Source organism: Erinaceus europaeus, chromosome 16 (genome assembly GCF_950295315.1).
Source record: "Erinaceus europaeus chromosome 16, mEriEur2.1, whole genome shotgun sequence".
Classification (NCBI taxonomy): Eukaryota; Metazoa; Chordata; class Mammalia; order Eulipotyphla; family Erinaceidae; genus Erinaceus; species Erinaceus europaeus.
In genome coordinates, this window is record NC_080177.1 from 58,800,323 (window position 1) to 58,817,352 (window position 17,030).

Consider the following 17,030-nt stretch of genomic DNA (forward strand, 5'->3'; position numbering starts at 1 on the left):
ATCACCCCTCACCCCAGAGCCCAGCTTACCTTGTATCCTGATGATTTGATGTGCACACCACGTTTGGTCAGAGTAGATTTCATTCGGATGAAAAAGGAACGTTCAAGGCTGTTGTCAGTGGTTAGCAGGCTGGGGCTGGTTGACTCCACTAAAGAATACAAACATATATACACTCATGATTTCAGTCTCTACACAGCTCCTTACAGCTACTGCTCAGGTTCAGTCCTTGAGTTCACTAAAAATAAATGACTGATGGGTGCTAAGAGTGTAAGTAATCAATTTACCTCATTTAAGAAAATGTCTACTTTGCCGGAAATAAAAAAGAAAAATTAATGTAGCTAAATTAACTTCATTCCAGTTTCTAGCAAAAGCTTTTCAGACCTTTTAGTTTTCAGTAGCTCCCCTAACTGGGGAGTGGGGGTGGGGTTATCTAAGTTATTTTAAGACAACTTGAGTCTTGATAGGTGCATATAGGAGAAACTATAATAAGAAAGGAGGACGCTGTAGATTTATGAGACCAGTGAAGGTACTACCAATGAAGGGTAAGGATGGCTTGCTTTTTTTTTTTTTTTTATCTTCCTGTGTATCCCTACTTGTATCTTCTGCCTACTGGCGTGTTCTGAGAACCATGAAACCACATGGTCAGCTGTATCATGGCAGTGCTATCCTTTTATTAGAGTTGGCTTCCTTCATTGTAAGGAATGAGAAACAAAGTCTTATCAGTTGATATGGGGTTAAGGAGGAGGCTGTGAATGGCTTCACAGACCAGAGAAGCCAATCATTTATCATTTCATCTTTCCATTCTGGTTCATAACTGCAGCTTATTCCTGCCGTCACTTGGGAAATAGTCTCTGTGTTTGCACTGCTTTGATTCTGATAGGAGGAAATGATAATCTCTTTTCTTAAGCAAGTTACGTTGTTGTTTTGTACACTGACAGACCAGGTAGAATGTTTTTTTTACTTACGAAACTAAAACAGGAGTTTGCATAAAGGTGTTTTTAAGTTTACATAAAGGTGTTTTTAGGTTTGCATAAAGGTGTTTCTAGACTGAAAACAGACTAGAAGGCAATATAAATCTATTTTCTCAAAAACAAAACCCTAAGTTTTATTGTTTTAAATAGACAAGGATTTTTTTCTGCAAAGACACTGATATTGGGGTTTTTAAACCCCCCAAAATTCTGATTTTTCTCCTCTGAACTTGTATTCAAAAGATTTTCTAATAATGAAAAAAACGTTCCAACTCTAAATAGGACTTTTTTTTTCTGTACAGTCCTACATGACGCTAGTTTTCTCTGTGGTGATGGGTCTAAAGAAATATGTGGGGGGCCAGGCTAAAACGCACATAGTGTGAAGCTCAAGGACTGGAGCAAGGATCCCGGTTTGAGCCCGGGGATCCCCATCTGCATGGAGGTTGCTTCGCAAGCCGTGAAACAGGTCTGCAGGTATCTCTCTTTTTCTCTCACTCTCTGTCTCCCCCTCCTCTCTCAATTTCTCTCTGTCCTATCCAACAGCAACAACAACTACAACAACAGGAATAACAGCAACAATAATCTAAATAAAGATGGCTGCCAGGAGCAGTGGATACACAGTACAGGCACCCAGCCCCAGTGATAACCCTGTAGGCAAAAAAAAAAAAAAGCAGCAAGTGTAATAAAACCATTTAAGAGTCATCAAGTACATCAAAATAATTAAAATAAAAATATGTCGTATGCTTTACACTGGTTTGTTCTAGCCCTCCCCCGCCAAGAGAATTAGATCAGTCCAGTTAATTTCGCGAGCCCACTTGGCCCCGCCCCAAGGAACCCCGAGAGAGGGTTCCTGAGTTCGAGAGTGCCAGAGTTGCAGAGTTCCTGAGTTTGAGAGTAAGAGAGAGAGAGTGCTTGTGCCGCTGCAAAGAGACAGCAGAGTTCTGTTTGGTGATTAGTTTGTCTTAGTTTATAAATCGTTATTCCTGAATAAAGAAATACAGCTTCCCTGCCCAGCCGTGTGTCTGGTGGTCTCTGTTACCCGCCGTGAAGCTAGACCGGCCGGCAGGAGCCTACGAAAATTTAACAACAAAAATAGGCAAAAAAAAAAACCCTTAAAATTTAAATTATGAATTGAATTTCATACAAATCTGAGGGAAAAATCTTTATTTTTTATATTACATTTGAAGCCCAGATGAAAGGATGACAACTACTATGGTAACAGAAACCTTGCTACCTGTCATGTGAGGCTTTCCTTGTGCCACTCTTGTGTGACCATGTTTTCCTACATTTACGGTCTACCTATTCTGTAGTGATAGAATCATTGACAAATGTCCCTTTCTTGTGTGTCTCTCTTAAGATTTTTTTTTCTCTCTCTTTTTGTTTTAGAGAGCATGGATCTAATGTCATTTTAAATGTACAGCTTTTTATCACTCGAGGGAAAAGCAGAGCCATGTTATATTTAGTACTTTCATTTCTTCTGATTAAATATGAATTACTATGAAATTTTTCTCATCATCTAACACGCCATAATACGCCAACAGCTTTTTAATACACTATATAAGCACAAACTTCTGCTCTAAGAGTTTAATTTGCCCCTCTAATCCAATCACATCAACCTTATTTCTCTTATCAGAGATTCCCATTTTGAATTAAATGAGCTCATTAGTTTTAATCAAAAGCAGAGAGATCAAAACTTAAACGTAAATGCTTTAGATCAGAACTGTCAGTCAGCCGTGCAGTTCTATTTTACTAAAACACAAGATCAGAGACCCTTAGAACCAATTTTTTTCTTGTAAGGGATGCTGAGAGCTTGAAGATGCTATATCCTTTTTTTTTTTTCTTTTCCCTTCCAAGGACAGTTTATACATTTAAGGTTAGACTTAATTTACAGCAGTTTTTCATCCTTGTGGAAATGGAAAAGTATGCCAATCTACTGTAGTCCCTTTCACATTTATTGGCCCTGGTCCTCAGAGACTTGAACTAATGCAGAACCCTCAGAATCTGTACCACGACCTCAGCCTTAAAAAATTCAGCTCTGATCAGCACGATCATGTTTGCAATAGCTGGAAAGAAAAAAAAAAGAGAAGAAGAAAAGAAAGAAACTCTGCAGAAGAGTGAAATGGGTTTTAGGGCAAGGGTCTTAGAGACTGACCTAGTAAGGAAGGAGCTGCCTACTGTAGCAGGGTGAGCAATTCAGGCATCACTGAAAATCATTATTGTTGTCAGTATGTGGAACCACACTGTACAACACTTAAGCATTCACATTAGAGACCACAGCATGGGTGCTTCCCGCTGGGCAACAAAATGCAGGACTGAGGCTTTGAATGAGCTGTGTGGGCCAGGCATGGTGTCCTGCCCTCGCTGAGGAATGAACACTGAGGAATGTACTTCCCCACTGTCATGTGTTACAACGGTCATCACTAATCACTGAATGTACAGGGCCATCTCAGAGCAACTGGTGTGAGGAGAGTGCTTGGGCCAGGTTTTGTCCCACTGAAGCTGAGATTTAAAATCTATATCATTCATCAAGCTTTGTTTTAAGAGGGGGCAGAGGGGTAATGGACTAGAGGCAGTTGAGAAAAGAGCCTGATTTTGCATGAAGATTTTTGCATTAAGTCTGTATGACTTTTCCATTCTGAGGACAGGGGCAGATATAAAATGCCATGTGGATCCCTTTCAAAGGGACACAAAACAAACTCACGGCACATATGCATACACAGTGTGGTCATGTTTCCTCAAGGGCTAGCAAATACACTGTGGTTATCCTAGCTCCGACAATGGTGTCTCTCAAGTAAAAAAGATGTATTATCTGCATATGACAGACGAGAGCAACAGCTTTAAAAGAGAAGCTTTCTTAGTGTCTCAGGTGAGAAGCATGATTTTGATGAAAGTTCTATTGGGAGTGCACCAAGGCGGCATGGCTTTGGTGATGTGTGGCATAAGCGTGCACTGAATAAAGTGTATGTGTGCGCGCGCGCGCGCGCACACACACACACACACACACACACACACACACACACACACACACACACATTTGGAAGGTACACAGAGATTGGAATGGTAAGAAAAATGCCCTCAGGACAGGTGTTCTATAAAGACTGTGGATTCAGTCCTTGATAAACATTTTAAAGTGCTTTCTAAATATCAGATGTTTTTCTGTCAGCTTTTTGTGGTAGGCCGCCATGATTGTAAATTAATAAATTAGGGAGTCAGAGAATGGATATCTGCTTCCTGAGACGCAGGGGCACTTTATGGGCAAAGCTGAATTAAGTGGCCAAAGCCTATCATGGACAGTTTTAACCTATGAATTATAAACTGGATGCTGAAAAAAAACAAAAGCAAGACCCATGTAACTAAAAGTTAGAGAAATATACTTTTCTCTTTATGAATCTCAAGGGTCTCAAGTTTTCAGTAAATCTAAATGATCTCATCTTGAAATGTCAGTTTTTGCATATTTTATAACATTCACAGAACAATTTATAGCAAAATTGTAATAATTTTTATGTTGGAAAATGCCACCATAATGCGGAATAATGTCTGTGTTACTCCACAGCTGTTTCTGAATACCTAGCTGGTTTTGTAGTAGCTATTTCCTTATTATTATGTAGAAGAGCATGGTAGGGAAGGAGGAAGTGACTGTGGACCTTAAAGTTCTTACAAGAACCTTGTGCTAAACCAGTTGCACCACTGGAGCTACAGGAGACAGAGTTCTCACTGACCAATCCAAGGGGGCCTAGTCTGCTCTGAACACTGAGTATTCTCTCCAGGGTCTTTGCAAGTGGGTAAAGATCAAATATGATGGGGACTATTTTTTTAATAAATAGTTTTGTTTTTTTTTTAACCTCCAGGGTTATTGCTGGGGCTCAGTGCCTGCACTACGAATCCACTGCTCCTGGAGGCCATTTTTTCCTGCTTTGTTGCCGTTGTTGTCATCATTATTGTTGTTATCATTGCTGTTGTTGTTGTTGTTGTTGGATAGGACAGAGAGAAATCAAGAGAGGAGGGGAGACTGAGAGGGGGGAGAGAAAGACAGACACCTGCAGACCTGCTTCACCGCCTGTGAAGCGACCCTCTTGCAGGTGGGGAGCCGGGGGCTTGAACCGGGATCTTCCTGTCGGTCCTTGCGCTTTGAGCCATGTGCACTTAACCCACTGTGCTACCGCCCGACCCCCAATAAATAGTTTTTAAATGCTTTATTGATTTTGGATAGAGACAGAGAAAAATTGAAAGGGAAGTGAGAGAGAAGTAGAGACACCTTAGCGCTACTCGAACATTTTTGACCCTCCCCACCCCCCGCAGGTGGGGACTGGAGGCTTAGCTAGGTCTAGCTGTGATTCCCTATGGTACCTATTATGGTTTCTTGAACATGAACCAAATATTATACAAATATATCTTATTATATAGCAACTTATATATTTAATATATCCAGTAACTCATATTTGTTAATTGACTTTAATAAGATTTTCCAACCTAGCTGTCCACAGAATACCAAGCAGGGTAAAAACAAGTATTTTTCACACAGAAATTATCACAGATGATTCTATGTTTAAACAGGATGACATCTCTGATAGTCTTTAAATGCCATGACTCCATACCCCTCCTTCTAAAAGATGGAGTCTACTTCCTTTTCCTTTAAGTGTGTGCTAGACTTGGTGACTGACTTACTGCTTATCAGTAGCTATAATGGTGGTGTATGACTGGATTCTCATGGGTTGAGTAGCTTCCCTGATGCTTTTTCCTGGGTCACTCACTTTGAGGGGAACCAGCACTTTGTGGGGACACACAAGCATCCCTGCTGGTGGCTAATACAGCAAGGGTCTAGGGCCTCTGGTCACAAGTGGGCAACTGAGGTCTCCTATCAGCAGCCTCAGGAGTGAGTACAGAGCTGTGCCTTCCAACCCATTAAATCTTCAGATGATTGTGCTCAGATGTCTCTGTTCCAACTTTATGAAAGAAGCGAAGGCAGCACTATTCAGATAAGGTGCTCCTGGATTCCTGCTCTGAATAATCCACATGCTAATTCTGCTTTTATTCAACTATCATCATTTGGTGTGATTTGCTGTACAATAATAGATAACAACATTCATGCATAGCCTCATTTTGATAACAAGTCATGTTAAGAGGGCGTTACTTATGGTACAGTGAGGCAGTGAGCATCAGTTAGTGTGGCAAATGCAGATGTCAAGGGAAAACTAGCTTCAAGGGTTATTTTTGGAAGTAGTTCTATGTTTGCAGAGGTAAGAACTCATTGATTTTTTAATATGCAATTTGCAAAAGATGCTATTGACAGTGTCAGCTACATGATTGTGAGATCTTGAAAGGCAGGCATGCTCTCTTGGCTATCTTGTGTTGTATCTATCCCTGCTTTTCTCCAGCCTCCCCCCCCCCCCCGGTGCCTAAGATTGTATCTACATAAATAGCATAAATAGGTACTCAGTTTGAACATGCTGCACAAAGTAATAACTTAGATATGTTCTTTCATAGGAAGTGTTTATTTTGGGGTCAGGTGGCGGCGGACCTGGCTGAGCGCACATGTTACAGTGTACAAAGACCCAGGTTTGAGCCCCTGGTCCCCACCTGCAGGGGGAAAGCTTCACAGGTGGTGAAGCAGTGCTGCAGGTATCTCTCTGTCTCTTCCCTCTCAATTTCTTTTTTTTTTATTTATTTTATTTATTTATTCCCTTTTGTTGCCCTTGTTGTTTTATTGTTATAGTTATTATTGTTGTTGTCATTGTTGGATAGGACAGAGAGAAATGGAGAGAGGAGGGGAAGACAGAGAGGAGGAGAGAAAGATAGACACCTGCAGACCTGCTTCACCGCCTGTGAAGCGACTCCCCTGCAGGTGGGGAGCCGGGGTTCGAACCGGGATCCTTATGCCGGTCCTTGTGCTTTGCGCCACCTGCGCTTAACCCGCTGTGCTACAGCCCGACTCCCTCCCTCTCAATTTCTAACTGTCTTTACCCAACAGATAAAGATAAAAAATTTTTTAAAAAAGAAAAAGAAAAAAAAGAAGTGTTTATTTTACTGTTGATATGCTCTCAGACCAAATGTCTTATCCCAAGTTTTTTTTTTTTTTTTTGAGGAGAGGGGGTCAGTCTGTCCTCTCTCTGTATTCATCTTTAAGGAAACATTTTCCACAGTTATTTTGAGCATTATGGTCCAGTCCCTTTTGTAGTTCAATGCGGATTGGCCTGATTTCATCTAAAATTAGAGAATACTTGGTCTTCTTTCCTTTGAGTCTTGGTTTTCATCCCAAGTTCCTGCCCTCTACCATGTACCAGGGTGACACTGAAAGGTGATGGTTCTCAGTATACTGGACTGTGACTCCTGGCCGCTGGTGGTGAGGCAATGCCCACCACTTTCTAATAGGCATGTTGCTGCCACCCTTTGAGTGTCATGCAAATGTGGTCCCAGCCATTATGCTCTGGCTTAGCAATCAGGCTCTGTCAGCTTCAGTGCTTACTCTGGAGTGAGATGAAAAAGTTGAATTTATTTAAGTCTCATTAGGGCTGATTCTTGCTCCCACTCAGTTGTGAGTCTTCAGCTTTGTTTAGAAACTTGCGAATCATTAACTGAGACTCTAGAGCATAGCTGTGAAAATAATGTGGTTCAATAATGATGTAATAAACTTCCCTCAAAGTAGCATTAAAAATAATCCACTGAAATAAAAGAGAGAGAGAGAGAGAGAGAGAGAGAGAGAGAGAGAGAAAGCATACAGTAATCTGCCAACCCATGTCACCTGTCAACACAAACTCCCCAGCAATATCTGCCTGGTGGGACAGGAATCCTAATGCAGCAGGTAGCCTCTCAGGTTGCTGCTTAGTGAGGCTGTCCCTCCAGGGAGGGACGGGGGACAGGAGAGTGTTCAGCTGCTGCTTGCTGCTCTGCAGTTGGTGTTGGATGATACCTACCACTCTGGGGAAATCCACACAGTGTCAGAGTCAAGCTGCTACCAGTGGGTGTTTCCATACACAACTACTATGCAACAGGCGAGCTCAAGGGGGGAAAGCTGAGTATTGTAAAGATAGCCTTTGAGAGTACATGGCTTCAACGTGAGCCATTCTGCAGCAGGCTGTGCACTCCAGGAACCCAGGCCATATGAAGACTTCACGTGTGTGTCTTAAATCTTACTGGAGACTTCCTATAAATATTGTCACTTGAGGGATCTATTCTGAGAGAGACATACAGCATGTCCTCCTGGGATGCTGCTTGGATTCCATTACTACTATTGCGTATGGGATCGAGTGTGGCAATGCCTTTATCACTACTATAAAGTGGTTATGAGCCAATTCCTCATATAAAACACACTCAATAACATTGAGGCTTTCCCGTGCCTTTCCTGTTTTCTTCTTTTATTTCCTTTCTCTTTTCTTCTTCTTCTCTCTCTCTCTCTCTCTCTCTCTCTTTAAGGACAAACATGATGTCAGACAAAGGGCATGGGGGCTTAGTCTTTGTAGTACAATACAAAATAACAATACATAAACACCTTTGTGAAGGCAGCTCAAAACCCCATGTTTTCTATTAAAAAGTCATGTTCAATCTTCACTGTTGATAGAACCGAATAGCTAACACAGAGAACATTGTATATCAGAAAGGTCAATAGTTATTATGAGCTACAAATATATTTTTTTCCATCCTTCAGGCTGTTTAGTGCATATCACAGCATGAGCAGCTGTCTTCTTTAATGCTTTTAAAATTAGAATCCCAAAGAGGAAGAAAAAATTATGGTTGCAGTGATTGCTCTTTGCTTTTGTAAGTTTACTTTAATATACTGTTTTATATACATGAATCTTCTGTGGAGACTATCCATGGGGCAGTAACTGGTTGGCTGTATGATTTGAACTGCCATGTTTATTTTCTTAGGATTCTGGTCAAATCTCTATCTCAGGTGCAGATGCTGTCAACATACTGTATACATGTATAGTTGTTTGATCTCTTGAGGGATTAATAGTTTACAGTTGACAGTAAAATACAATAGTTTGTACATGCATAAAATTTCCCAGTTTTCCACATAACAATTCAACCCTCACTAGGTAACATACTATATTTTTAAAATGGAGCTACAGAAAGGACTCTGCTTATAGAAGCACTTGCAAGCAAACACACATCCATGCACACACACGCATCCTGTGATTCTATGGCTTTAATGCTCCATGACTAACTATAACAATACTATATGATAAGAAAGTTATGCAGCACTGGCTGAAAAATGAGGCAGTGATTCAAACTACTGATATGCAAAAGATGATTGTCTTTATAGGCTCGCCTCCTGAAAGTGCCCCCTTTATGTCTGCAAAGGTTGTTCTTCTGGCTCTCCTTGGAACTTCTTGAAGCCCTTATGTTGCACATATGTGCCTTAAGCAGCACACCCAGATATTTTATGATAGTGCATCTATTCTTTATTCAGTTGTTTTAATAAGACACTTAGGTCAATAATGAGCAATGACTATCCCTTATAGGGCTGACATTTTGAAGAAGAGGCACAAATATATAATAATATCAGGACTTGATTACTGCTATAAAGAGCAAAGTGGAATAAAGGGATAGAGACCTCCCACCTTCTGCACCCCATAATGATCCTGGGTTCATGCTCCCAGAGGGATAAAGAATAGGAAAGCTTCCAATGGAGGGGAAGGGATGCGGAACTCTGGTGGTGGGAATTGTGTGGAATTGTACCCCTCTTTCCTATGGTCTTGTTGATCATTATTAAAACAATAAAAAAAAAATCCATGAGAAGCACAAGGATCCTGGTTCGAGCCCCAGGCTCCCCACCTACATAGGGGTAGCTTCACAGGCAGTGAAACAGGTCTTCAGGTATTTATCTTTCTCTCCCCTTCTATGTCTTCCCCTCCTCTCTCAATTTCTGTCTTATCCAACAACAACAGTAAGAAAAACGACCACAAACAACAAGGGCAACAAAAGGGAAAAAATAGCCTCCAGGAACAGTGGATTCATAGTGCAGGCACACTGAGCCCCAGCAATAACCCTGGAGGCAAAAAAAAAAATTTTTTTTTTAAAGTCATGAGGAGCACATTTTGGTTAGTTAATCCCAGGCAGTTCTTTGGTATAAGAGAGCATTTGAGAAGAGACTAAGTCGTACATAGGCTATTTGGATGAAGATGCTACACACCCCCCTGTGGTCATGATCTACACTATGACTATGTAACTCCAGATTATAACAACATTTTAAATTGAAAACTAGTATTTTAGGTAGATTTGTACTAGGGATAAAAATTCTAGGAACTTCCTGCTTTGGAATTTTCCCCCAAATTCAAAGAAATTATTTGTCCTTAACTTATCACAATTGACATATCTAATGCCTTCCAAATACACCTACTGGTGATGTCAATTCTTGGGGCATTGTGTGTGTCTGTGTGTTGGGGGGGGGGGTTGTCTCTGGAAGCAGTAGCTTCAGTAGAAAAGGAGGATGGAGATGGAGTAAATAAAGCATATATGTGTCTTTGGTGAATTCTGTTGTTGAAAATAGAGACCTGAGTATGCTAGCAGATTAAGAGAGCAGAGCTTAAAATTGTCTGCCTTGGAAATACTAACTGGCAATTTATTTTTTATGTTGTCAGTGGGGCTTCACTGCTGCAGACCAACTTTTAGAGAGAAAGATAGAGCTAGAGATACAGACAGACAGGCAGATGAAGACACCATAACACCACAGCTTCCTTCAATGCCAGTAGAGGACTGTCTCAGATAAAGCAAGTACTTGCCTGTGATAAAGCAAGTACATTACTTAAACAAGCTCTCTTGCTGGCTCTCTAACTGAAGAACTTAAATCCTAATAGACATTTAACCAGTAATGGAGGTGAGTCTCTGAAATAGGAAGGATGTGAGAAAGAATGGAGGAGGTGAAGAGAAATGTATGTGGTGGGATTGAAGCTGAAGAACTTAATTTCAGTTAGGTTTGTTCACTGGCATAAAGAAAGTGGCAGTAGAGGATTATGAGAGAGAGAGAAAAAAAAGAAAAGCTAGGGAACAGACAATGTGAAGAAAGTAACTGTGGCCAACAGACAAAAATAACACTGCATAGTGCCTAGAAGTGGTATGACATGAATTCCCAGTGCATGAGGATGAAGCATGTCTGTTGTGAACGGCATGCAGACATCTACCACAGGGAGATAAGAAATTGTGTCCATGTGTCAACAACCATCCCGTAAAACCATTATTTCTCCAGTGAAATGATAAAGAAAATAAATTGTTAACTTTCTAGGGTAGATTGATAATAATGTTTTAGTGGCTTTTCCATGCAACACTCCAGGGACAGGAGCCAGGACAAACAGAACAAAGGAAGTCTGCCAAGTGAGGGACTCCAAAGGGTGAAGAGACAAGTGACTGAGAAGGGGTGCAGAGGTGAGCTGGGGAACAGGGGAGTATGGCAAGACAGAGGGTAGAGTGACAGGAGAGGCATCAGGAAGGGGCTTGGGACATTGTTCCGAGAATTAGCTGTGGGAATGTTGTTCACTGCTTTAAAAAAGTTTGTCTCGGGGCTGGGTGGTGGTGCACCTGGTTGAGCACATATGTTAACTGTGGAAGGACCCAGGTTCAAGCCCCCAGTCCCCATCTGTACGAGAAAAGCTTCATAAGTGGTGAAGCAGGGTTGCAGGTGTCTCTCTGTCTTTCTCCCCCTTCCTCTCAATTTCCGGCTGTGTCTATCAAATAAATAAAGATAATATATATAAAGATAATATATATATATAAATATATAAATATATATATAATATATATAATAATATATAATATAATAATATTAATATATTATATATAATTATTATATATTATATATTATAATATATTATATATAATAATTATATATTAATATATAATAATATATAATATAATAATATATATAATATATATAATAAATATATATATAAATATATATATATATAAAGATAATATATCATTTAAAAAAAGTTTGTCTCTAGAATTGTAACTAGTACTATGTATCTTTACAAACATACATCTGCTCATAGAAAGTTTGGAAAACGTAAACAAGTATAAAAAGAGGGAAAAAAAAAACCAACTGTATCCACTCCCCTTATTAACCAGTTACAGTGATGCTACAGTCACTACTACTTATAATGTGTTTTGCTGTAGCTTACTATTACATGTTTATTTCAAAGTTGGGACATACTGATGTCTCCCACATTTGTGAATGGTAAATAGGTAGGTCAGAGCTCACTATGTGATAACTGTGCTTTTATTAGACACTAGGGAATAAAAGAAAGCTTGGGCTCTAACAGTTGCAAATCATTTTTTTCTTAATTACAGTGTCTGCATTGGCCCACATCAGTACATGTTACACAAACTCACCATTTTTATTTACTAGATGTTTATTGCATGCAGGTGTATTTCTTTAAGATAATTTTTCTCAAATTTGCTCACTTTTTAAAATTTTCTTGCTTTTATGTCAGGTTTCCAGACATAGTATTATTAAGTCAAAATCAGGAACTTTTTAATAGTATTTATTAGTGATTCAATTCTTGTTTAGAAAATTATACGCATTCAATATAGTTTTACATTGGACCCACTATGAAAGTTCTGGGCCCCTCATATGCACCCTGGTTTGAACACAAGCTATTTTAAGCTGATATGCACATGCTGCCTCTCATAACAGTTGTATTATTTTAGTTTATATGTTTATTTGCAATGTTTGATGGTATTCATATTGACTGTTTCTTACAATATTTACCCTTGTTTTGATAAAAACTATAAATTAGAAGATAGTTTACTAGGGTCTCTGTAAAAATTAACATGTAAATACATCTTGTATTTAGTCTACATTTTTAAAAAACAGACTGAAATAATCTTTGAATGCATGTTAGACACTTGCATTTTTAATAAAGTTTATTTTGTATATTTAAGTCCTCTGTTTCACAATAGCTATATTTGTGTTTTTCTTAGTAATCTGGATGTAATACACACACATATGCACACAAGGATATTATATTTGATATATTTCTTACAGATATTTTCCCATCTGTTTGCCTTTCACTTTTGTTTATGATATTCATTGAGGTAGTACATATTTAAAAAAATTATATAAAGAAGTCCATACATTTTTTTTCCTTTGTGACTTTTTGTTGCTCTCACAGTTAGAATTTTTTTTCTCAACTTCTTTTTTGACAGATATTTGTAATCTGGAAATGAAGGTGAAGGTATGACTATGCTGATAACTGAATGGCTAAATCAAAGAATGCATTTTTTTTTTTTTTTGCCTCCTTGAGGGGCTGCTACTGAGGCAGAGCATGGACTAAGGCCATTGAGGAAGATCTGTGAGTGAAGAGTCTGTTGATAAAGCCATTGGTAACAGATAAAGAATGATATTTTCTTAAGGGGAAGTTTTTTTTTTGTTTGTTTGTTTTTAGAGGCAATGTTGTAAGTCTCAGTTTGAGAAATATTATGAGTTTGATACTTGGGTGCAGTGAAGAAGTGACTCAAAATGTTTCATACCTAATTTCTAATCCCCTTATATCACCCAGGTTTAAGCCCCCCCCCCCCCCACCCACACACTTGCCGGGGGGAAGCTTCATGACCTATCAAATCTCTATCTTCTTAAGGAGACGATTTTAAGTGATGGAAATGGTGTGAAGTGGCAGAGGGAGCAAATTGTGGGACCACTTCTTTCTCCTGTCAGGAGTGTCAAAGAATAGGTTTCATGACCCATGTAGGGTTTCTACATTTGTGACTTTCTTTTTTAAAAAATTTATTTATTTTCCCTTTTGTTGCCCTTGTTTTTTATTGTTGTTGTAGTTATTGTTGATGTTGTCATTGTTGGATAGGGCTGAGAGAAATGGAGAGGGGAGGGGAAGACAGAGAGGGGAAGAGAAAGACAGATACCTGCAGACCTGCTTCACTGCTTGTGAAGCGACTCCTCTGCAGGTGGGGAGCTGGGGGCTTGAACCGGGATCCTTATGCTGGTCCTTGCGCTTTGTGCCACGTGTGCTTAACCTGCTATGCTACCGCCTGATTCCCCATTTGTGACTTTCAAAAAAGGTCTCAACAGGGAAGAGAGACAGAAGTAGTTCTTGGGGAAAATAATGGTGACTCTAAGTTTGCTCTTAGAGTTGTTAGATAAAACAGCACATCCGGTTACGTTGATATAATATGTAAACAGCTGTTACTTTTTTTTCTTTTACACCAAAATACTAGATGTAAACATCCAATTTAACTGGGAATCTTGCATTGTTTTGGCTAAATCTTGCAACCATGCTCTGAGAAGATTGAAAATTTCATGTGACACACAGGAGGGGGTCTGCAGGAGTCACATGATTAATAGGAATGAAGGATAGTGAGGGGTTGATATTAGTCTGTGATATATTTGTTTAACAGAAAAGTTCCCAGTGATCACAACTTCCCTCACTTTAGAGTGATGTAGCAGTAAGTGGAAATCTCTAGTGAGTGGTGGTCTAGGTATGATGATGTGACGTTTAAAATTTTACCTTTTCAAGTATGGGGTCTGGTACAATGGTCACTTTTTATTTCCCTGTGTTGAGTATGTATGTTCTGAGGGTAGAAGAGAAAATGAGTTGGCAGGCCTCCACAAATATCTCTGGAATCAATATCTTCTGATAATTTCTTCTTATCACACACAAGAGGAAGTGGGAAGCTAAAATTTGTTGGTTTTGTCACGGCTCTGTTCCAGCACATCTTAAAATGGTTATTTTTCAGAATACTTTCTGTTAGAAGTACTGTATTAAATTCACCATCAATAAAGTACTGAGGGTTATTTATTGGGGAATATTCAGTTTTATTTAAGCAGATTTTTCTTTCTCTTATGATCTCAGGATCCCTATTAATACAAAACAAAATCTTCTAATCTTTTGCCAGAAGTAGTCTTGATTCACTCTGAGGGAAATCAGAGCTTTGCTGTTACAGTCCTGGTCAGCTAATATATGTGTAGGCATAACGATATATATATATGTGTCATTTTCACATATTAACTTGATGTTGATCATTTATATATTTTCTTCAAGGCTATGTATAATCTTTCAAAGTGATGGGGATAACATAGTGTTGTTTTTTTTATTGCTACCAGGATTATCATTGGAGCTTGGTGCCTGCATTAATATTCCACTACTCCCAGCAGCCTTTATCCACCCCCTTTTGTTACTTTTCTTTCTATTTTATTTGATAGGATACAGATAAAGTGAGAGGGGGAAAAAGGAATTAGAGATGGAGAGAGAAAGACAGAGACCTGCAGACCTGACCAGCTTCCCCCTGCAAGTGGGGGGGAGGGGGCTCAAACCTGGGTCTTTGCACACTGTAACATGTGTTACAGTGTAACTGAGTGTGACACTATCTGCCTCCTCCCCATCACCTCTTCATGATTCTATTTGCCTAGTGCAGCTAGTTTTTCAGTAGAATTGTGGCCTTTTATTCAATTTGAACCGATAAAGGTGATTGTTAATGGTGATGAGAGAAATGGGGGAGAAGCAGCTGTTTCTCAAATTGAGTGCTAAGCAAAGTTGTTGATATTAATTACTGTCCCTTCCCGTACTTTAGATAGCTCTCTAATGATACACTTGATATTTTTAACATCAAAATGTCAGCATATGTCAGATGGCTTCTGGGTCTAAACTGTATATGCTATAATGTCAAATAAGTGTTGAAAACACTAGTCCTGTGTGTTCCTTGTTGCCAGGGAGCTGAAGTCTCCCACTGCCCTTGTCATTATTGCTTGTGGTTAATCCCCTCTGCCGCAGGGCCTCCAGGTATTTATGACCACCCCTGTTCTGGCTCTTCAATTATTTTAGCTTGTGTGAGAATGAATCCATGTATGTCCTTTGCCCTTTCCTGCATTTCATTATTGCATTTGTTCTTGACAAACTCAATTTGCATGGCATTAGAATGTTCTTAGTATGTTTCAATGGCCTGAAAAGCTGTCTTGGAAATGACGTAGAGTCACATCATAGATGTGGGGGAAATGCCCATTGTGATATTTATCCTCAGGTTTTTATCTTAAGTTATGACCTTCATTTCTTAGTTTCCTCTACAATCATTTTCACGTACAAGCAGAAACAAATACAGTTACTCTGAAATAGTGACTTATATGTAGAATAATTGAAACTGCGTTCTTTCTTTGTACAGAGTATTTTCCATTCATTGCACTAATGATTTATGTGTATTGTAATAATTACTAGTATTAATTATTTTCATGGGAGATAATATGCTTGCAACTCTCTATTGGTAAGAGTTTCATATTACCTTGGGGCTAGAATCATGCACAGTAAACCATAAGTCACATTCTTTTTTTTATCTCTTTTTTAACTTATTTTATTTATTGTTGCCCTTGTTGTTTTATTATTGTAGCTATTATTGTTGTTGTCATTGTTGGATAGGACAGACAGAAATGGAGAGAGGAGGGGGAAGAGAAGGGGAGAGAAAGATAGACACCTGCAGACCTGCTTCACCACCTGTGAAGCGACTCCCCTACAGGTGGGGAGCCAGGGCTGGTCCTTATGCTGGTCCTTGCACTTTGCGCCACCTGCGCTTAACCCGCTGCACTATAGCCCGACTCCTATATCACATTCTTTAAACTATGATCATCTAGTATTCGTGATGAATTTGTACATACCTAAAGCAGAAGCTAAAATGTATAGCAACCTAAACTAAGTTGGCTTTTTTTTTTAACCTCCAGGGTTATTGCACTACTAATCCACTGCCTACACTCCTAATCCACTGCTCCTTGCATCCATTTTTTTTTCCATTTGTTGTTGTTAGATAGGACAGAGAGAAATTGAGAGAAGATGGGAAGATAGAGAGGGGAAGAGAAAGATAGACACCAGCAGACGTGCATCACTGTTTCTGAAGTGACCCCCAGCAAGTAGGTAGCCAGAATCTTGAAGAGGGATCTTTACGTGGGTACTGTGCTTTGTTATGTGCGCTTAACCCATTGCGACACCACCTAACTCAACTCCCATAAGTCAACTTTTATTCCGAATGCTGTATCTTTCCCTTCAAAGTTATTTGTTATTGTTATTGTTGACACCAATAAACAACATCAACAACCATTTCTCTAAAAGTAGACTGTTTCTCCCCAACTAGATAACA

At 39.3% G+C, this 17,030-nt stretch overlaps 1 protein-coding gene across 15 annotated transcripts in view; it reads right to left on the bottom strand.

The window, feature by feature from the left end:
• Positions 1-17,030, bottom strand: part of NPAS3 (neuronal PAS domain protein 3) — a 1,061,849-nt gene that overhangs the window by 83,349 nt on the left and 961,470 nt on the right. For all 15 annotated transcript variants that reach the window (XM_060175201.1, XM_060175199.1, XM_060175198.1 and 12 more), the window contains one exon: positions 30-148. In XM_060175201.1, the coding sequence (XP_060031184.1) occupies positions 30-148 (119 nt within the window). The remainder of the gene's footprint in view (positions 1-29; positions 149-17,030) is intronic.